We start from the raw sequence: 23724 nt of genomic DNA, 5'->3' as shown, positions 1-23724 counted from the left end.
TGATTGGTTGATTTTTTAATCTTTCTTGTGATTTTCCTGCTTCTTTGAATATTGGATAATTTTTTTATTGGATGCCAAACATTGTGAATTTTACCATATTGGGTACAAGATATTTTTCATTCCTGTATGTATTCTTGAACTTTGTTCTGGGATGCAGTTAATTAACTTGGAAAAATTTTTTATCCTTTTAGGTCTTGTTTTTTAAGCTTTGTTCAGCAGAACCAGAGCAGGATTTAGTCTAGGGCTCATTTTTCTCCACTAAGGCAAAACCCTTCTGACTACTCTACTCAATACTCTGTGAATTATTCATTTTTTTCTGCTCTGGCTTGTGGGGAAAGGAACTATTGCCAGCTCTGTGTGAGCTCTGGGGATTGTTACCTCTAATCCACAGGTAGTTTCCACATACACACACACATGCAGACTTCAATGTGAGCTAAATAATAATGGAGGCCCCTCTGCAGATCTCTGAAGTTATTTCTCTGTATAGCTTTCCTCTTTCCAGTACTCTGCCATATAAACTCTGTCTATCATAGCCTCCCTGGATTCCTAGTTCAATCTCTTCAACTCGGGGAGATCAACATGCTTTGACTGAGTTCCTCTCTCTGTCCTGAGGCCTGGAAACTCTCTCCGTGTAATAAACTGGAGAAATCATAGGGATCACTTCATTTGCTTCTTGTCTCTCAGTGATCTCTGTCTCATTGCCCAATGTCCAATGTCTTAAAAACCATTGTTTCATATGTATTTTCCATATTTTTAGTTATTTAAGGCAGGAGTTGGTCTGCAAGCTTATGCTGAGAATGAAGTAAAATACATGTGTGTGGAAGGAGCTAGCTCAGCTTCTGAAACTTAAGTTAATAAAAACTTAATAAATGTTTTTCACTTTTTTGTTAAGAGGTTTAACTTGGGTAGTACAGCTGGCACAAAAAGTGGAGATATGGACTTGAATCCTGGTTTTCTGAATCCTGGTCTTATAACACTGGATTACAAGCACACTACCTCTTTTTTTTAAGGATCCCAAATTATATATCACCTGGCTCACATACCACTCCCCATCATATCCATTTTTTTACCAGAAAAAAAAATGTTCAGGGTTGCCAAATACATCTAGGAAGCAATTTGGGGGATTGAAATGCCAAGCTGCTCCATTTAAATTTTATCAAAATTCTATGTAGTGGTATGACTGACATTCCTGAAGTTATTCAAAGACACCACAGTTTGAGGCTACCTTTCCCATTCTTTCCAACCCACGGTGCCGTATAAGGTTCATTCTTAATACCATTACCCCTAGAGCCTCCCCCTATCAGAGGTAGGGTGGCAGATGGAGGAATATAACTCCTATGAACAAGATTGACCCAACCCACAGAATAGTAAACTGTGATCAGAAATGAAACTATACCCCAAGTCATTTGATGGTTCACCTCACTAGTAGTGGGGAGAGAATTTAAGGTTATGTGGTCACTTGAAATTGCCACAGCCACATTGGAAGCACTGAACTGGGAAAAGTACTTAACAGTTGTTCACCCACTGAGGTAACTTGTACTTCTCTCTCTCCCTCTTCTGCACTTAGGTTACCGCATTCGCCTGGGCTCTAGCACTGACAAGAAGGACACAGGCAGGCTCCACGTCGATTTTGCACAGGCTCGAGATGACCTGTATGAGTGGGAATGCAAACAGCGTATGCTCGCAAGGGAGGAGCGCCACCGTAGAAGGATGGAAGAAGAAAGATTGCGCCCACCATCCCCACCACCAGTGGTCCACTATTCAGATCATGAATGCAGCGTTGTTGCTGAAAAACTAAAAGGTACAGAAAGCACTTGAGCTTTGTGATTAAAAGAACTCTTTTCTTTGGGGGAAATTTAATAGATATATTTGTATTTTTGGCAATTATCCTTTGAATTTCCCACTAACGGATTCTAAGCATTTCTTGTGTTGGAGTTTTGCAGGTAGAGAGGTGTACCTTGTAACTGAAGAGCCAGAAAAATTTGTCACTCACACCTGTGTCTCTACTCCTTCGCTGCCTCAAGGGATGGCATTTTGCTCTCCATACATAAGATGACTAGGACAAGATGCATTTTTCCCACTTTTCTACATCAGAGAATTTTAGCTGTGATTCATGACTTGGGACCTGTCAGCATCCCATTTCATTGTGGATAACAAGTTAGTTTTGAATTCTAAATCAGAATGATAGAAGTTGATGTCACCCTGGAAAACTCTGGTAAAAATTCCCTTTCCACAGATGAGAAAATGGGGGCCCAGAGAGTGGTCACAGTGTCCATTCTTAGATGGCTCAGAGACTTAGCTACCACCAACCAAAAGACAACTTCTTTAATCACTTAAAATGGCCAACTTATTTCATGCAGTAACTATGGAGACTTCGAGACATTGCTAAATCAGACCGTTCTCCCTTTAGTTTTTGTTCCTGTTCCCCCTGCTTGACTCTCAGAACCATTATTCCAATTTAACATTAATTGCCCTGCCTGGTCTCCTGTGTTAGTAGTTCAAATCCAGTCTTTTTCATTCTCCAAGTATGGTTGATTTTATTGGATGAATGCTGGTGTCCTATTGATGTTGTTGATGATAGCAACCTGGCTCTAACGGTATGAATTTTCCCTGCTTCTTGTGCTCTAGACTCAGCACAATGCTGCTAATTCCACTGTCCAAATAGGTCTCATTCACCAAACTTGTTTGCAACATATAGCCTAAGGGATTCACACATTTAAGAAATCCTTTGTTTGAATTGATTTTGTCTTCCTGTAAGAGAAGAGAGACACAGAGTAGAGATACAGAAACAATGGTACATTTTGAAAAGCTGGAATGGCTGAAAGTATTGGTAAAACGTCATATTCATAGGACACCAAACAAGTCAGTTTGAATTTTTTTTAAAGAATGAATGTGCTGGTGTGCGGACCTCATGCAAGAAATGAGCAGCAAACATAAAGATTGTATGCAAATAATGAAATAAAAAGCTATCCTAAAGAGGAGGCTTAACTCTCATTATATGTCTGCACTGAGAAATGGCAAGAGGCAAGAAGTTCAAATCGCAGTGAGAGCTATTTCCAGTGGACATAAAGGTTTCTAGCCAGACAGAGATGTGGAGCCCTAGAACAGGCCTTCAGTAGGATGCTAATGGATCTCTCTCTCAGGAGCCTCTAACAGAATATATAAGTGCCTATATCAGGAAGCTGGACCAGAAGCTTTGGATAAGCTGTGCTACTACTTTAACATCAGAGAACAACTCCTAACTAGCTGCAGAAATCTACTTGGAGGATTCCTCAGGCAAGAGAATCAGGATGTGGAGAAATGTAGAAATAGAATGAATTACATCAAACTGGATTGTGACTGGGACTGAGTGAAAAGCCTGGGGCTATGGACTGAATGCAGGAGTGATGCTATAAAAGGTTAAAAATCTACGTGTTGATGCCTAAAGAACTACCCATGTAACTCTTTCTTAAGGCTTCTTCCAACATTATAATTTCATGGATCCAGGATAAAGTTACTATCAAATTCAAGTTAAACTCAAGATTCAGGTTTACTTTTCCTTATTATAAAAACAGGACTGTAGGGTTCTGAAGTTCTCTCGTGGATAATTCATACATTACACACCTGCACACACACACACACAATCAGAGAGGTTAAGAAATTCACAATATGTGAAAACTCTAATCGGTAAACTTTTACTCTAATCAGTAAACTCTATATCCGTAAAGAAAACATTAAAAAAAAAAAAGAAGAAACAATTCTCTTTCTGAAAATTCTTCATAGACTACAACCAGTCTGACTACTTTTGGGGTCTTTCGTCCTTTCAGCCTGCCTGCCGCCTGTGTGTGCACGCACGGCTCCTCATCCTCCGCAGTTCGTTTAACAACCACTTCCAACGATTGCCAGCATGTTGGGTAGATAGAGACATGGTTACTTTTGATGATTTGAAAAATCTTCTTTTTTCAGATGATTCTAAATTCTCAGAAGCTGTGCAGACCTTGCTGACCTGGATTGAACGAGGAGAGGTGAATCGTCGCAGCGCCAACAACTTCTACTCTATGATCCAGTCGGCCAACAGCCACGTTCGCCGCCTGGTGAATGAGAAAGCTTCCCATGAGAAAGACATGGAAGAAGCAAAGGAGAAATTCAAGCAGGCCCTTTCTGGAATTCTCATTCAATGTGAGTAGAAGTCAGAGTTCTGTGGAAGGGTGAGAGGGCGCTTCACTTAGGCGCCACATTCTCCGCCAAGGAACCAGGCTTACAAAGCCATCCTGTGTCAAGGGGCAAGGATCCCTTCTTCACTGCCTTGTGGTCTCCTTGTATTGCCAAATGCCCAAACTCCAGTTTAATGGGATACATGTGGGAACCTCCTATGTTCATTTTTCCTGGTATATCTCCTTCGGCTCCTTAGAAACACCAGTAGCTAGACCACAATCCTGTGCTTTTACTTTTGCTTGTTTTCAAAGTAAGTTATAAGCAGCCTCAGGCCTCAGTGGAAAGTTTGGTATTTCATTGCTAAAGTTAGAATACAGTATCAGCATTTATAAGCTTCTCTGCTTCAGATTTGCATCATTATCCTATTATGTTTTTTCAGGTACTACATTTTATTGAAAGTGTAATTATGTTTCCCAGGGTGATTGAATAAATGCCAGATTTGCTACTTCTACCTGTTGTTTTCACTTCACTTTCTTCTATTTTTTTTTTCTGGATGTTGTAGACACTGGGTGGGATGAGAAGCCACCAAAATGGCCATTTTCCAAAAGAAGTACTGCTCCTAGCAGCTCTTTCTGCCCATGGGTCCTGTCCCCGTGCTTTAATAAAACCACCTTTTTGCACCAGAAAAAAAAAAGAAAAGAAAGAAGAAGAAGTACTACTCCAAACCTTTCCAAGGTCTCTTAAATGAGACAGATCAGAAAAATTCTCAAGTGATGTTTTTAGTTCAACATATTATACAACTATGCACTCATATCTTTTGAGTAAGGAACTACATTCACTTTAAGAATAAGAGTATAGTTTTATGATTTGGCTTTTAAACAATTAAGGCCCACTCTTCTCATATGTGACTCCCCACACTTGACTCATACATAATTAGGATTAAGGAAGAGTTCTTTTATTTTCCATTTTTATTTTGAAAATATATATGGGCATAGCATCCAGGCAGAGAAAGCACATGTTTTTAGGACTTCAAAACAAATAGAAAAAAAAAACAGCAAGCATCATGGGACTATAAATCCTTAACTCATTTATAGCCCTTGTTCAGGGCTATAAAGAAAAAAAAATAACACCTCTGGATTTTCTTACTGTGAATACCCACCCAGGAAGAGGCTCTTGTCCTTCTATTCCTCTCCCCAAAAAGTCATGTCTAAGTTTCCCTTCTCTTGAACTGGTTAGGTAAAAGCACCAGAATATTTGTACATACTTCTCTGTTTGACATTTTTTAAGAGACTCTGAAAAATATGCTTTAGGACTGCACTTACACAGTATTCTTCCATAAAACTTCTATTTCTCCAGTCAACAAACCCATCTACGTAGACTTAAAATAGATTCCATTCATCTTAGGTTCCCACTTGATGCTTCTGCTTAAATATACCTCAGAATAACAAAAAGATGGACTCTGTTGAAGTGAGGTATGCAAGTTCATTTTGGAAGGCTAGTTTATGAAAGAAGCCAGTGGTCAGAAGGAGCTGATACAAGTTTGCCGCTCACTGCCATGCTGTGCTGGTCATTAACACTAAATCACTTTCACCACAACTCTTGCTTCACCTGCCTGGATGAATACAGACTGCCTGTATTAAAACTTTAGTTACCATTTCACCCCAAACCTTTTGGAGTTCCCTTTCTTCATTCTCTGTACTGATATCTCTGCCTTAGAGTCTTCTTTAAGATCGTGGTACTCCAACACATGTAACCTTTTCTGAGCACAACCATAGTCTACTGGTGTCATACGAGAAGATACAACAAGCCTGATGCTTCTCTTATTTCTTTTCTCCTCTCTCTTGCGACCCCTGGATGATACTCCAACCTGATTCAACTGCTGATCTGATGCTGCAGTTGAGCAGATAGTAGCTGTGTACCATTCTGCCTCCAAACAAAAGGCATGGGACCATTTCACAAAAGCCCAGCGTAAAAACATCAGCGTTTGGTGCAAACAAGCTGAGGTTGGTAACTTTTTACTCTGGTAGCCCTCCAGGGGGACAGTTTCTTTCTTTAACAAGTTATTGATTTGGAATTTAGTCAGAATTAAATAGTGCCAAGCTCCCATGGTCACAACAAGGCTCTAATGAAACACTAAGATGTGTTCTATAGCCTGTCACTGTGACGAGACCATGTGCTGCCAAAAGGGTAATAAATGTGCATGTGTTGTCTTGAATGCATTCTGCTGGATGAAAACCTGAGTAGTGAAAATGTAGCTGTGATAATTGTAAGTTTACTAAGCTAGCTAGTCTTGGGTACAACAATAATTACTAACCTCTGTGTCTAGTGTTAGTAATATTAGGGCTATCTTACATTTATTAGAGCATCTTGACAATTGAGGCTGGTATTACATTGGAGCATTGAAATTTCTGAGCCTCTTTGATCAAATCCACTCAGTCATCTTTACAGGTGGCAGCTTTAGAGGTAACAGAGGACTCCGAGTTCAGATTAAGGTTGACACCCAGCTCTGCACTTGTGCTCAGGTGACTTTTAGCATAGAATATGTCTGATGTGATTAGGTTGCTATCCTGAGTCCAAGATTTAAAACCAAGATGGGAGGTTTGTTTTCATGGATCTGCCTTTGAAATGGTGTTACCTATATGTCAAGGTCTTCTGTTCCTATGGGCAGCTTCCTTACCCTGTCCCTGACACTTTCGATCTGTGTATGCAGCAACTTTTACAACTTTGTTTCTGAGTCCTCTTTGCTAGTGTGGTAGCAGTCTCATTATATCTATCAGTGCAGGTTGTCATATTCCTTAATGTTTATATAGCATTTGTAAGGCATTTGCATTTTATAAAGCACTTTCATGTTGGTTGCCTCACTTACATGAGCTTCCCAGTAGCTATAGTGTAGTGAAAAGAGCACTGAATCTGGAGTCAGAGAATCTATGATCGCAGCTCTGACACATTGCAGCTCTGTGACTTTGACCAAGTTAGTCATCCATCCTTGGTCAGTCTCTATTTCTTCATCTGTAAATTGGAGGTAATAATGAAACCAGTCTTGTGGGACTAAATGAGATAAGAGATGTGTAGAGTTTGAAAAATGTAAATGCTATATAAATGGCAAATAGTAATATTTCAGTTTATCATTCACAACTCCATAAGGGATAATAAGTAGGTATGATAGTCATGGTTTACATGTGAAGAAACTGAGACACAGAAACGTCAAACGATGTGCACAAATTACACAGCTAGTAAGTGATCAGTTCAAGACTAGAAATTCTTCTCGGAGTGCTGGTATAAACTGCCTTGTTCTCTTGAGTGAGTCATTTAATCTTTGTGGACCTCGATTTCCTAACCCATAAAATGAAGATAGCAATCTATTCTTTCTGTCCTTCATGAGAATACATGACATAGTTTGTGTGGCAACAATTTGAAAACTATGACGAGCATTTAGAGGAAAATAAGCCAAACCGTTTTCATAAACTGATAGCTTCTGAGCCATCAGTTCTGGCTCAGCAAAGGGATCTGGGAGTCACTGAGAACTCCCTGAAGACATCAGCCCAATGGTTAAGTACAGTCATACAAAGCTAGTAAGGTTTTAAATTATTTTTAAAAAGAGAATTAGGAACAAAACAGGGAGCTACTGTCTTATAGTAGCACAAGATGATTTTAGAATCCTAGCTAGGGCTACCCAACTTTGTTGAGCCTCAACAAACAAAATTCAACATTTCAATTCAAACGTTAACTGAAGCACATTCTCTGTCTCAGGCATCATGACAGGCAATTCAGGACTAGATGGTCTTTGCCCTCAGGGAGCTAGAAAGGTAAAGAAAGATATGGGGGCGGAGAGTAGAGTTTAATACCCTAAATTGAAAATATCTAAACTCTTGAGTCTGAACAGTTCAGAAGAATAAAGGTTGAGGAAAAATGCTCAATATGTCTTATAATTGTAGAAAAGCAGTAGTAAGTCTCTACTTTTCTTTAGTACACATACATGTGTGTTCATTCTCAGGGTTGGAAGAAGCTGTCTGAAGTGCCCCACCCATTGCAGAAAGCCCTGCCAGTACAATAATGTCTTTTCAGAGGAGGAAGGGAGCCTCTGATTTGAGCACTGACTTGTCCAGACCACAGCCCTTCTATAAATGACTTTGCAATAAAATATTTCCATGAATATTATTTGTCAAGGCTCTCTATAGAGAACTATAGTTCTGTCAAGCCTACCTATCTGGTGGGTACATACTTGAATTTAATTACCTTCTCAGTAAAGATAGCCAGTAAGCTGGACATTTCTCGGGGCCTGTAGAGAATGAGAGCTATCCATCCTATCATCTAATATTGTAGCACAGCTTCCTTGGCAGAGCGATGAGGATAAAGGACATGGCTAGCATGACTTGCCAAGAGCTTCGTGTTTCATGATGTATTTTGTAGACTTTGTGGAAATCTAGAAAAATGCTTTCTGCCTATTGGATTGGACTAAATTAAGGCCTACTTGAATACCTCAATCTTGATAAGTAAAACTACTGAGAGTGGAACATAGCTTATGACCTTCCTCTGGCATTATATTTCCTAAATCTAAAAAAACCTCTTCTATTTCACATGGGTACCTCTTTAAATCATGGCTTTTTTTAACCTCTGCATACTTTAACTTGATAATAGGAAACTAAAAAATAACCACCGTCCTCTTATATTGGGGCTATCTCTGAGCACCCTACTGTGAACCAGAGCATCTCAGTGACTTATATCAGCTAGACCAACTTTTTCTTGGCCTGAGGTTCAAAGCTACAACTCCTAAGTCGCTCCTTGTCTTATTGTCATCCTACCAGCAGCCAACAGTGCCTTACTTGCTGAGAGCAGGGTTATGGATTAAGAAAGAAAAGTCCCCACATTCAGGGAGCTCAGGTGCTCACCTTGGTAGATATGCTGGGCGTACTAGTTTGCTAATGGGTCTTTCATTGGTTTACTTTCCTGATTTGTATGTGCATGAGACTCCTGCTGATACGATTGAAAAGGGTGGTAAGAGAAAGCTAAAGTTTCTCTCTTTACTAAAAGTTCATGTCTACAGTGACTTTACTGAAAGCTCTCTGTATTGTAGGAACTTTTTTCTATAGAACTGTTTAAAACCTGTGTGTTTCTCTCACTGAGAAGCTGGCTCAATTAGAAGCTAAACCTTGGATGATATACAGAAACTAGAGCCATAGCAGTAGGCACTAGAACAGACCCCCTCGCATCCTCTCCAGTAGGAGATGTTATATCGTTAGGGCCAGAGGAAAAGGGACTTGACGATTGCTAGCATTCTTGTAAAATGAGATACTGTGATTACTAAAATAACTTTCTCTCTAGATTTCCAAGCCTACCATTCCAAACTCTGAAGAACTGTTTGCAGATAGATTGTTCAAGTCATCCCCACACCCTCGTTTTAACCATGTGTTCTAACACTAGCTATTAGCTTTCAGCCATCAGAACACCTACTAACACTATTTGGATCTGATTTTTATTTCCATATGTATCATACAAAAAGCATTAGGAACTTGTGTTTGTACCTTGCTTCATTGGTCTGAATGATAGCTCAGATTCAAATTTCTATGTAAGTGTAGAAGCTATCTGTTCCTTTCCATTCCTTCATCTGACCCTTTCCTCACCAAGTATCCTGTTAATGTTGAAAGTCTAGTAAGTACAGTTTTGTTAAACAATTAGTAAGGAACTTTGCTTTACTGATAACCATGTTCCTATCATAACACATGAGTAAGATGAATTTAAGTTCACATAACTTGTTGTGAAACTACAGAGTTAGATACTTAATGTGCAATGATTGTGATTTGCTTACTTTATGATAAATTAAAAACAGCTGGTACAAAGGTGATTCTTTCCATGCATTTTCCTCTGTCTCGGGTTTCAGTTTAATTCTATGTAAAAGTGCTTTCTCCTCCATTGTGGAGCAGTGTGTGAATTTCTAAGCATCAGAAAAAGTTACCATTAAAACAAACTCAAAGGCATTATAATGCATTTTTACAAATCACTAACAGTTTGCTGTTTGAATGAAAAATATCGCAGGTTGACTGGGGGCAGGAGAATGGAATAGAAACTTCAGGAGTGCTATCTTTCCTTTTTCAATATAGTCTTTCAGTGACATGGCCCAGTCAATTTCAGGTAGAGATTTAAAAATGAAAACTTCTGGAAAATGTTTTTGCCTGCCATTGCCACTCTTTTGGCTTCAGCCCTGGATCAAAATGTCAGGATGGAAAAGGGGGCAAATCTGGGAGGCAGCTACTTCCCTTGCTGCCTGCACTTCAGTGGCTCAGAGTCCTCCTACCTGCACCTATGCCCCAGCTAGGTAGAGTGCCTTCCTTAGGGAAATGTTACCTTTTAGTCCTTCACTCTGAAGATATTTGTTAGGGTTTGCTTCCCAAAATAGAGCTTTTTTGACCCAACCAGAAAGACAGAAAACAGGTATCTTGGATATCAAGTGCTTTAAAAGTAAGGCTTTCATAGAATTAAAAACATACTTGCTTTACTTAGGGGTACTGTCATTTACTAAATGCTCCTCATGAGTTTACCTTAATATGGTACCCTATAACCTCTGATGTTCTCTTTGCCTTCATCCCATCCATGTGACTTCCATTGAATATTTATAGGAGAGTAACAATACAGGGCTTAGTTTCTTTGTAGCTGAGAGGGGTTTGCCTGGTGGTTAGAAGGCTCTAAGCTCTGCCTAGTTCTTATGTTCCATAGATGAGAGAAATCATATGATAATTGTCTTTCTCTGCTTGACTTATTTCACTTAGCATTATCTCCTCCAGTGCTGTCCATGTTGCAGCAAATGTTGAGAAATCGTTCTTTCTGATAGCTGAGTAATATTCTTTGTATATATGGACCACAACTTCTTAATCCATTCATCTGTTGAAGGGCATCTTGTTTCTTTCCACGATTTGGCTATTGTGGACAATGCTGCTATGAACATTGGGGTGCATATGGCCCTTCTCTTCACTACGTCTGTATCTTTGGGGTAAACACCCAGTAGTGCAATGGCTGGATCATAGGGTAGCTCCATTTTTAACTTTTTAAGGGACCTCCACACTGTTTTCCAGAGTGGCTGTACCAACTTGCATTCCCACCAACAATGTAGGAGGGATCCCCTTTCTCCACATCCTCTCCAACAATTGTTGTTTCTTGCCTTGTCAATTTTTGCCATTCTAACTGGCGTAAGGTGGTATCTTAGTGTGGTTCTGATTTGAATTTCCCTGATGGCTAATGGAACATAAGAACTAGGAAGATCGGTAGGGGAAGAAAGAGATAAAGAAAGGGGGGGGTAATCAGAAGGGAGAATGAAACATGAGAGACTATGGACTATGAGAAACAAACTGAGGGCCTCAGAGGGGAGGGGGTGGGGGAATGGGATAGGCTGGTGATGGGTAGTAAGGAGGGCATGTATTGCATGGTGTACTGGGTGTTATACGCAACTAATGAATCATGGAACTTTACATCAAAAGCCAGGGATGTACAGTATGGTGACTAACATAATATAATAAAAAAACATTAAAAAAAAAAAAGAAGGCTCTAGGCTCTGCCACTTTGCATGCCTGACTGAACAGTGGAGAACAAGGGTCCCCTTAGTTTTTCTTACCCTCATTTTATTATCAGCTAAAGGAACTGCTAACTCTTGTTCCTGAAGTATTTTCAGGCGTTGAGGTAAAATTTACCCATAGGTCTTTCTATTTCTGGAGATTTTTTGAAGATGCGAAAGACCTCTAGATAAGCTGTATCACTTAGTTATTGAGCTTTTTATACTTCTCAGAAGAGATTATGCTTTCTTGCCCAGCTGGAAGCAAAAAGATATTTTGTGGGTGCTGAGCAGCTACAGGGCATGTCTTTGCTCTCAGTTAGATCTTCCTGCCCTGGGACATTTCCCTAGAAGAAACACAATTTAGTCTTCTGAGAAACACAGTAACTTTCCCAGAATCAGATGACATGCTTGTGAATTCAGAGCTGGTCTCTGCTTACACCTTCCAACAGGCTACATTTTTGTTAGGCAACTAGGAGAGCCACAACTTTTCCTGATGCCACAAATTGTACAATATTCGAATTTGCCAGCGTCAAACCTCATTATAATCACCTTGCCAGTAACCGTTCTTTGATGATAACTGAAACCCAGACTCCTGAGACAGAATGAATTCCTAGAAATGAGCAATTCCTTTCTTCTCTATGCAATGAGTTTGAATAAGACATAGCAAATCTCTCTCTTGACACAGCCCTTTAAAGTTCATTTTTCTCAAGCAAGTCATTGTTTTCTTCTATTTTAAGTAATGCCCTTGCAGCACATGAGAGATGCTATGTTGGTAGTTCTATTTTCTATTACTTCTATTTTATATTATCTCTTAACTACCAGTGAAAATACTGAATAGCTTGTGTTTTTAAAAGGCATAAAAAAGGAGATTAGTTGAGATAGTAATTAACTATAGCATTAATTATTAAGAAATCCATTTGAAATATTTATAATCCCCCTAAATGGAGGCAATTTTCACCAGACAGCTTTGGATATTTCCTGTATTATGGCCCAATCGGGGCTAATGTAGGCAAGGAATTCTCATCTCAGTGCTGAGAAGCCTCTGACAGGCATTAAGTGGCCTCTAAATGATTGCAAGCTTCTCCAAAATGCACAGTTTTCATGCTGACACTTTTTAAAGTGACTTTTCCAGTGTGATCTCCATCATTTCCAAAGTTCTTCATGCCTACGTGAAGATCTGTGTTTACAGCTGGTAGCACTTCCCTCCAGCCTGAGGAACTTTCTTCCACATTTCTTATAGTGCAAATCTTTGGATGACAAATTCTTACATTTACATTTGTCTGAAAATAGATTTAATTCATCTTCATTCTTGAAAGAACTTTTCTCTGCATATAGAATTCTGAACAAGCAGGTATTTTTATTTCTTCCTGCACTTTAAAGATATTGTTCCCCTGACTTCTGGCCTATATTGTTTCTGAAAGAAATCAAAGTATTCAAATTGTCTCATTGTATATAATGTGGTGTTGTTGTTTTCTGGCTGCTTTTAAGAGTTTCTCTATTCTTCCAGTTTTACTGAGGGTAGAACTGACATACAGTATTGTATAAGTTTTAGATGCACAGCATTATGATTTGACCAACAGGGATTGTGAAATGATTATCACAATGAGTTTAGCTAACTAAAGAGTTAAAGAGTTTCTCTTAATGTTTCAGTTTTCAGCAATTTGACTATGGTATTCTTAGACATACCTTTTTCACACATCTCCTGCCTGGGGTTCACTGAGCTCCTTGAATATATAGATTAGTGTCTTTCATCAAAGTTGAAACATCTTCAACTATTTTTTTCTTCAAGTATCTTGAATCATTTAATCTCTTCTCTTTGTGATTCCAGTTAGTTTCTCTCTGTTCTTCAGATTGGATAAGTTTGTATTGTTCTCTCTTTAAGTTCTCTCTTTGTTCTGCCATCTCTATTATAAAATTAGGCTCATCCAGTTACTTTTATTTTGGATATTATATTTTTCAGTTTTAGAATTTCCAGTCGGTTCTTTTCTAAGGTTTCTGTTTCTCTGCCAAGATTTCTCATCTTTTCATTCATTATGAGCATGTTTCCTTTCCATCACTGAGATAATTATAATAGCTGCTTTAACTCTTTGCTAACTGCCATATCTGGTTCATTTCTGTTTGATTTCTGTTGATGATCTTTTCTCTTGAAGATGGGTCATCTCATCCTAGTTCTTTGTATATCAAGTAATTTGGGGCTTTGCCTACATTTTTTTGAGTATTTTGCTTTTAAGGTTCTGGTTATATTCTGTTATGTTCATTTTGTTATGTTCTTCCAAAGAAGGTTGACTTTGGTTTCTTTTGTTTTAATGGTCAATTTACTTAATTGTTTAAGCTGGAAATTCTGTCTTAGGTGGCAGCTCAAATTTCAGTTCAGTTCTTTTAGACTTAGCTGTGTTGTTTGGAATCTGTCCTGTGCTTCCATGGTTCAAAGGTCATGCAGAAATTTGAGCAGATATTATATGCAGAATTTGGATCTCTTTCTCTCTCTCTCTCTCTCTCTCTCTCTCTCTCTGGCTGTCTCTGGGATTCCCCTCCTCACTTTCCTGTGGCTATATCCTTGATTTCTTTAGCATATAAAGACAGAGTTTTCTATTAAAAATGTAGCCACCCTGTGAGCTGCTAACTGTGGTCTGCTGTCAGACTAAAAGGCTCTTAAAAAACTGAGACCCACAGCCTTCCAAGTGTCAGCCGCTCTTTGGATATGCCTGCTTTTGTTTGCTCTCCAGTGCCATTAAGTAGTTAGGGGTTTGGCTTGGTTTGATTTTGTGTTTTGTTCAGAGTATAGTTATTATCCATGGAAGGGTTGATCTGATAGAAGTTCACTCCTGACAGCTCATTTTTGCTGTAACTTCTAAACCTGCAAAAGTTAGACTAATGAATCGTTGAACACTACATTAAAAACTAATGATGTACTATATGTTGGCTAACTGAACATAATTTTAAAAAAAGAGTTCTGTTGAGTAAGTCTGTAAGTGGAGAGGGAAGAGGATGGAAAGATGCAAAATTAAAGGATTTGACATGGAAAGGTGAAAATGGCAAAACCCTTCAAGGAAAGTCCAGAAATCCATGTAAAGGTAAGAGGCCTTTCATGACCAGTAGTACTTTTCTAATATAGGAGGGACATAAGAATCATCAACTACCATATCCAGAGCTCTGGATATGGAAAGAATGCCTTATGGAAGACAGAATGTACAAAGTCTGCTTTGTCTGTTGAGACAGTTTCAGCCCCAACACGCCCCTTTGCCCTCGCCTTAAGAGTACTCTGGAGTTTTGTCATATGTCAAAAAGCCCTGCTTCATCTTATCCTTAACTCTGTTCATTTCTTCAACATTTTCAAAGCTTTCCCACCAACAAAACATAACTTTTAACCTTAGGAAATTCGCAACATACATAATGATGAATTAATGGGAATCAGGCGAGAAGAAGAAATGGAGATGTCCGATGATGAAATAGAAGAAACCACAGAAACAAAAGAAACTGAGGAATCAGGTAAAGATAATTCTGCTTTGTTTCATTTAACTAACATCTACTTGCAGGGATGATATTTTAAAACTTCTAACATCCAGTAAGGTATGGGCACAAAACCATCAGTCTGGAACCAGCGAGAAACAATTGGCATAGGCATATAAGTACACAGTGGCTGAATATCAACCCTGTGGCTACAGAATCTTCTTATTCACTCCCATATTCCATTATAGTGCCAAATTAAAAGTGGACTTTCTTCTCTTAGGAGGACTAGACATTTAGGCAGCATTGTTCTATACTTGATTTGGATTTATTAATAATATATTCTATAATAGGAGTCACAAGAGAGCTTACGCATAAATAGACAACTAGCCAAACATTGTAAAAAGTAGTTAGATCCCTACATCACATATACCTTACACCAAAATTTGTAACAGATAGATTTAAGATTCAGATATAAGAAAAAACATAGCAAAAGAAATTCTGGAAAATATAGAAATTGGTTGTATAATTTGGGATGAAGGTCTCCAAAGATAGAAATCATAAAAGATACTTTTGATAAATTTATCTTCATATAAATTAAATATTTTTCTTTAAAGAATCACAAAATTAAGAGACTACCAACTAAGGGGAAATATTTATAATATTTGACAACCTACCTATCTGCTGACTTTTATTGTGGTTAATTAGGGGTTTACTGGGAACCATACAGGAGTCTACAGACAGATGTCTGGGTAAAGGCTTTTGCTCTTACTTAGTACAGTTGGAACTTCACTGTGAGACAGGCCACGATGTGGGTCCCCAGTGGAACTCATAACGCAAACCTGTTGAACAATATGACACTACACCACCTTTCAATTTCATAACAAACCAGGGAGAGAATTACCAGAAGGGAGATTAAAATATCAGGCAAAAACCCAGTGTTTTCAGGTAAGCCATTCTAGAAAGTCTTAGGAGTCGGTAAGGTGCAGTGGACAAAGCCTTGGACCTAAAGTTAGAAGACCTGAGTTCCAGTCCCAACTGTGTTTTTTTGACTCAAGAAGGACTTCTGTCCCACTGAGCTCAGGTTTCACCCTTGTAAGAAGTACATTATACAACCATCTACCAGGAATGTTGGGATGGCCAAATGAATTCATTCATTCATTTAATAACTATTGCATGCCAAGCACTGTGCTAGACTTTGGAGATATCATAGTATGCTGTCCTTATTGTGTGTGTGTGTGTGTGTGTGTGTGTGTGTGTGTGAGAGAGAGAGAGAGAGAGAGAGAGTCAGAGACCCAGAGAACCAATTGATTATAATGCAAGTCAGGATTTCTTGGTTTTAGTACTTGCATATTAAAGTCAGCAGCTCTATAGCCACTTGAGTGGCCCTAGAATCTTCACTCCATGAACAGAAATTCTTAAGGAAAGAAAACTACCAAATCAGACTTTTAAAAAGGCATTTGTAGCTGTTACATCTGAATTTCCTGTATTTCTGCCATATGTTAGATCCCTAAACATCTAAACCTCCATAAATATTGAATAAATCCTTTGTAATCAGTAGATAGCATTTTCAGAACAGTGAACTAATTACTGAAAACACATACTATAAACTTATAGCTAAAAAAAACAAGAGTTTCATAATAATTGAGCTATTCAAATTAGTTAAGTGCTTAGCCAAGATGTTTTATAGCTGACTAATCTTTGACTTATAGAACTGTCTCCATCTCAGTATCTGCAGTATTGTATAGTGTTAATCCAGTGTTCCCCTGAAATGAATGTGACTGTAAGTTTGAATATTTGCTTGATAAATTGCTGAATTTGAGGAGTTAATGGGGGAGGGGGGTGTATGGGAGATTCAGATTAAATGCACTTACTAGAGTTATATAATTGGATTTTGCTTCTGTATCTCTTTTGAGTTAAAAGCTGTATTGGCTACTGCACAGAATCTTATTCGTTTAGAGACTGGAAACTCCCTGACAGATCATCTTATAGCTATTTTCTTTCCTGTTCCACATGCCAGGATGCTGCTTTGTCAAATAAAGCTATCTACAATAGACTTAATGGAGCTTACCAAATAGCTTTTCTCCCAGAAGGTTTCAATTCATTTTAATTCAAGGACTTTTGTGCATTTTTCTTCCCCTCGATCGTATCTAATTTTGTTATCTTGCTTCTGTAGTAGTCAGCTGCAGAAATCCTGCTCAGTGTGAGCCAGTAAGTGGGTCCTCAGGTTTTATCTAAATCAGCTTCATGTTTTAGTTTCACTTGGTTCCAATTAAAAGCTTAAGCACTAGATCTCAGATTGTTTTTTTTCTCTCTCCATGCTACCAAATTTGAATTCCAGGAACCTAGGAGCATGTGTCTGGTTAAATTTTACTTCCTGAAGAAAGTAAGAGTCACAGCTAGCCTAGCAGTCTCAGTGACCTTTCCTTGGAGTACCACAAAATTTCTGTTCTTCAAGGGACTCTGTATTACCCAGCCCATATTTGTGATGCAGTACTAGAAACCTTCTTGCCATGGAAGAAAGGACTGCTGTGCTCAAAGCAATGTGTTAAAGAGGGGGAGTCACATCAAAGCAAATCATGATAGTGTAAAACTATTTCATTCTATCGTTAGCCCTGATGGAAAGTACATGTGCCCAGTAAACCTAAGAACAGCTGTTCCTTTTCAGCATCTATTATCTGCCTTCTCCACTTAGACTAGTGGTTCTCAGATTTGGTATATATAAGCATCATTGGGTTACCTTTAAAAAATCAGATTTCTGGACTGCAGGGTTTGATTAAGTAGGTCTGTAATGAAGTTCAGGAATTTGCATTTTATCAGGCATCCTAAACGATTTGGATGCTGATAGTCCAGGGAGCACATTTGGAAAACATTGACTGAGACTCATTCTCCTTCATTGTTCTAGCTAAAGTTTTTACTTCTCTTGGTTTCCGATCTCCTTCTTTTCCTCCCCCCACCTCTCATCATTCCCTCTTTAAGAGTTTGACCAATTAATTGATAAAGACTGCATCCTATAAGCTCATGGAAATAAAGGTGCAATATGTGTAAATTTACATAAAATATAAGAAATACCACTTGCTTCTAACCTGTAAGGTACTGATTAGAATGCAGCAAGGCCAAGAGATATTAGTGTGGCCAGAGTAGTTGCATTCAGTGAGAACTGATTAGGACCTTGAAAGATGAACAGGTTTGGATGAGAAGAAGGAGAGTAAGAAAGTATCTTGATGTGGAGGCAGGAGAGGAGAAGGAACAGGGCTCAGAGAGGGAAATAAAGATGATGGGTATAGGGGGATAAAAGATGGAGTGGACAGGGGCGCCTGGGTGGCACAGCGGTTAAGCGTCTGCCTTCGGCTCAGGGCGTGATCCCGGCATTCTGGGATCGAGCCCCACATCAGGCTCTTCCGCTATGAGCCTGCTTCTTCCTCTCCCACTCCCCCTGCTTGTGTTCCCTCTCTCGCTGGCTGTCTCTATCTCTGTCGAATAAATAAATAAAATCTTTTAAAAAAAAAGATGGAGTGGACAAGATGGGTCTAGATTATGGGGAACCATGAATGCCAAGGTTACGTTTAGCATAATAGACAATATGGCACTATAAGCATGTCTCAATCATGGTACTGGTATGATAAAAGCAACATGAATTATATATTTTAGGAAATAAATTTTGGAGAAAGAGAGACCTGCCAGAGACTTTTATAGGAATTTAGATATAAAATGATGAAGCCTGGGACTAGAGTGAAGGTAACAGGAACTGAGATAAAATGATAAAAGAAAAAGATGTAACAGAAAATATGATTAAAGATGCTAGAAGTCACTTCAGAAGAATAACTAAAGTCTTTGGCACCAGATTGGATACAGATGATGAAGAAAAAGCAAGAACCTGAGATGAGGCTAGGTTTTCTAGTTTGGGAGATTGGAGGGTCAGTGGTCCTATTAGTTTGCTAGAGCTACTACAACAAAGAACCACAAACTAAGTGGCTTAAACAACAGAAGTTTATTGCTTCACAGTTCTGGAGGCCAGAAATCTGATATTTAGGTGTCATCAGGGTGCGTTCCTCTTGAGGGCTGTGAGGGAGAATCTGTACCAGGCCTCTCTCCTAGCTTCTAATGGTTTGTTGGTAATCTTTGACACTCTTTGGCTTGTACATGCATCACCCCAATCTCTGCCTTCATGTTTACATGACATTCTCCCTGTTTGCGTGTCTCTGTGTCCAAATTTCTCCTTTCTGTAAGTACACCAGTCGTATAAGTCCATAAGCCCACCTGAATGACCTCATTTTAACTTGATTACCTCTGTAAAGATCCTATTTCCAAATTAGGTCACATTCTGAGGGCTTCAACATAAAGTTTTTTTTTTTTGAGGAGGGGGTTACAAATTAAACACATACTAGTAGCACTGACAGAAATGGACTGGTGCATGGGACTCATTTGTAAAATATGAGATCAGTTTCAGACAGTAGGTAGTTAGGAAATAGATATAAAGGATTTATATTCAAATCAGGGTTCAAGAAGTAGAAGGAATAGAAGATGGTAGTACAGAGGTGTTGGCTAAAGCTTGGAGGATGTGAATAAATGATTGTGAAAGACAAGTGAGAAAAAGAAGAGCAAAGGGCTAAATACAGAACTTTGGTGGCTACCCACAGTAAGGGAGAAGGAAAGAAGGAGGAGTTTGCAGAGAGTTAGAAAAAGAACAGTCTAGGGGCACCTGGGTGGCTCAGTCAGTTAAACGTCAGACTCTCAGGTCATGATCTCAGGGTCCTGGGATCGAGCCCCATGTCAGGCTCCATGCTCAGTGGGGAGTCTGCTTGAGGATTCTCTGCCCATCTCCCCACGCCTCTCTAAATGGGTGTTATACACAAGTAATGAATCATGGAACTTTACATCAAAAACTAGGGATGTACCATATGGTGACTAATATAACATAAAAAAAATTATTATAAAAAAATAATTAGGGAAATGCTTTGGAAATGAGACCATGAGGAGACAGGAGCAGACCTGGAATAAACACACTGGGCAGGATGGAAGAAATCAGTGAGAGGTAAGAGACCTACCAGCAAGGACCAACATGAGTCTGTATTGACCAGGACTGCCCAGCTCTGCAACTTCCTATAAGAGTCCTCTGCAACCCAGGATAAGGTGCAAAGTTGAGTCGAGTGACCATGAGCTAGGAATTGGCATGGTAAGACTGGCCAAAGGTTTTTAGGAGGGTGAAGGAATATAGGGTACTAAGGAGTTTGCAGTGGAATCTGTTTAGCCAGAAAATAGTTAATGGACTGGGTGAAGTTGGCCACTCGAAGAGATTAAAGGTCCCCAGCAAAGAAAGAGAGCAGCGTCTCAAGGTGATGAGGGGCAGTGAGGTAACTGACAGATGAAGATACTGTGTTTGAGACGGGAATTTAGAGATCTCAGAGGAGAAACAGCGAAGTCCCTGGTGCATCCATACTGGTAGCAGCCTCACTGGAGTAATGACCTGCAGAGATAAGGAAAGCAAGGCTTTGGGAGGTCAGGGAACTCACTTAAAAATTTCCCTGAACTGGCCTGCAACCACACATATCATCTCCCTCTCTCTTTCCACTTTGTTCTTTTTGGCTTTTTCTCTTCGTGAATCACTCCAGCTCAAACATTTTTTAGGACCCTTGAGAGGAATGTTGCACATCTTCCCTTCTATAATTTGGTAACATTTGTTACACATCTTCCTTCAATAATTTGGAGACATTTTTTAAGCATCTCCTGTAATGCAGCTTTGTGAGGGTGGCCAACCCCCTCAATTTGCTTCCATTAAAATTTTTGTTGTTTTCTTTGTACCACCGAAGAAACTCAGGCATTAATTTTTTAATGGCACAAAATCCTTTTAGATCTTTTGTCATAGAAAAACATATCTCGGATTTTGCTCTGAGTGGCTCCTCTAAAAAGAATTCACAGCTGCCTTCGTACGTTCATATTGCCATGATGAACTGGCAGCCTTCAGATCTGAGGAGCAATCCCCATAAAGAGAAACGTTTTTTCCACATAGGAAATAGTCAAAAAGGAGCAGCCAAGAACTAATGATGGCAAGATATGAATAAATTCACTGTACTATGCTCTTTAGTATCAGGACTGATGGATTCACCTACTCAAACATATTATTAAAAGGTAATATTGAACTTTTCAATGTTCTGGCAATGTACAAAGAACTCCAACTTCAGAAATGGGCCCAATTAATATTAAGTCTGTGGAAGTAAAGACTTGGTGTCCTCATTAAAATGACAAAAACCCTCATTTCAGGGAGTGGGAAATACATTTTGTAAGTAAGGTGCCCTGGTGGCATTAGAGGAGATCACATTTTCTTTTGCTTAGTGACAGGTCCAAACTGAGGAGATTATTATCTGTTCGCACTTGGCTGTAGGAATCTATCTCCGCTCATCAGCATGCCCTTTCCCCCTGGGAGAGAATCAGTCTCTCCTCCTCATTTGCTCAGAGGGAAAATATTTCTGCATTTATTAAAAAATAAAAAAATAAACTGGAGATTATGCCTCTAGCCATTCTCCTAGATCTCTGCCCTTTTCCACATTTCTCCACATGACTCGTAAGACATGAGCATAATCACTAGCCTGCAGTACAAGAAGAAACAAAAGGAGGAAGATGAAATATCACTATTTAGTATTGAGCCGTATGCCTTGCCAGAGGACAAACATGCAAACCAAAGCAGAAATGAATAACTTTATATCTGTAGCAGTCATTTGATTTACAGAGGAGCCTCTGTGTTATTCAGCGGAACTCCAGCTCAAGATGCTATCCTTGGTACTGACCCAACAAGCAATTCAAATATTTCTTCCCTTTTGGCAGATAGCTCATGTCCCTTCTGCCATACACTTTCCTGTATATACAGTCATCTTCACTTTTAGCATCTTCTTTTAGTGCTGTGATTGTGAGGAATGCTCCCTGTCTGACAACAGGTATCCCTGCTACTGGGAGAGATGGCAAGGATAGATAGTATTTACAGTGCTGGGAATTCAACTCTCTGTGTAACAGCTTTCTCTTCAAAGACACAAAAGCTGTAAGATTACAGCAAAAATTAAAATCCATAATAAAACTAAACGTACAATGAATGTGTCGTGCCAAAGATTTTTGTAATTTCTTTTTAAAAATTAAAATACAAGGTTCAAACTGCCATATCAGGATAATTGCATGGCTATTCACAGAAAACAAGAGAACATGTAATAGGAAGAATTGCCACTCTCTAATTTGGATAGACAATCTGATTACATCAGCATATGCTGGTACCTGATTGTTTCAGCAAAACCCTCAGGTTGAAAGCGCAGAATTAAACCCCACACCACCCCCTTGGAGTAGCTTTCTTTTAGAAATAGAGGATGTTTTGTCCCTCAGAATATTATTTTCTTCTATGTATTTCGTCTTCGTAAAGCACAACTTCTTTCCATTTATTGTAGAGAATGACTCTTGTCTTTGAAATCCCTTTACAGAACCGTTCTTCCACCACTTATAGCTAATAATCTTGAAGATTTTATTTCCATTACTTTCTTTTACTTTCTTCTACTCAGAGACCCTCCCCATAAGTAGCTGAAAAAATGCACACCTTTGACAAGTTGCCTTTTAACATTCTCATACATTTAATATACAGGTTTTTAATTTTGATCCATTTTGCTAACACCTCTTTTCTGGGCTTTATGCTCCATCAGGAATCAAAAAAAGGAATAAACTACAACTGTTTCCATTAATTTGGACGGTGAACCATAGAGATTAGTGGAATCTCATTTTTTACTGTTATCATAAGCCTGGTACAGGGAAGGTACTCAGAGTTTGTTGAATGAATGAAAATCCTCTGATTAAATATTTTATAATAGCTTTTCTGATTTTTGGCCTTGAAAAATGTGCCATAACCATAAATAAAGCTAACCAAGTTTTCCTCTTGTGTCTTGGGTTTTTTTTTAATTAATCATTTAATTTTTTAGAGCAGTCTTAGATTTACAACAATATTGAACAAGAAGTAAAGACTTTCCAAATACCCCTGTCTCCCCCACACACATACATAGCCCCCCCTCCACTACTGATGTCCTGCACTACAGGGATACATTGCTTACAATCAGTGAATACATCATTATCACCCAAAGTTCATAGTTTGCATTAGAGTGCACTCTTGGTATTATTGTACATTCTATGGGTTTGGACAAATCTTTAAAATGTATGTATTTACCATTATAGTATCATACAGAATAGTTCCACTGCCCTAAAAATCCTCTGTGCTCTGCCCATTTGTTCTTCCCTCCCCCAGCCCCTGGCAACCAGGTTAGGATTTGTGGGGGTTTTTTAACCTTTTTACTGACTCCATTGTTTTGCCTTTTCCAGAATGCCATATAGTTGGAATCATACAGTTATGTAGCCTTTTCAATTGGCTTCTTTCACTTAGTAATATGCATTTACATTTCCTCCAGGTCTTTTCATGGCTTGATCACTCATTTCTTTTTAGCATTGAATAATATTCCATTTCTGGATGTACCACAATTTATTCATTAATCTACTAAAGAACATTGCAGCTGTTTCCAAGTTGGGGCAATTATAAAACTGCCAGAAGAAATCTGCTATAAAATCCGTGTGCATATTTT

The 23724-nt window shown here is 38.9% G+C and overlaps 1 protein-coding gene across 5 annotated transcripts in view; it reads left to right on the top strand.

Moving 5' to 3' along the window:
* The window catches only part of ENOX2 (ecto-NOX disulfide-thiol exchanger 2), a 264867-nt gene that overhangs the window by 225231 nt on the left and 15912 nt on the right, over nucleotides 1–23724 (top strand). For all 5 annotated transcript variants that reach the window (XM_008701635.2, XM_008701637.2, XM_040627347.1 and 2 more), the window contains 4 exons: nucleotides 1568–1801; nucleotides 3946–4158; nucleotides 6031–6137; nucleotides 15052–15166. In XM_008701635.2, the coding sequence (XP_008699857.2) occupies nucleotides 1568–1801; nucleotides 3946–4158; nucleotides 6031–6137; nucleotides 15052–15166 (669 nt within the window). The remainder of the gene's footprint in view (nucleotides 1–1567; nucleotides 1802–3945; nucleotides 4159–6030; nucleotides 6138–15051; nucleotides 15167–23724) is intronic.

Source organism: Ursus maritimus, assembly GCF_017311325.1.
Source record: "Ursus maritimus isolate PB19 chromosome X unlocalized genomic scaffold, ASM1731132v1 scaffold_X1, whole genome shotgun sequence".
NCBI lineage: Eukaryota > Metazoa > Chordata > Mammalia > Carnivora > Ursidae > Ursus > Ursus maritimus.
This window is presented reverse-complemented; position numbering and strand designations above follow the sequence as displayed.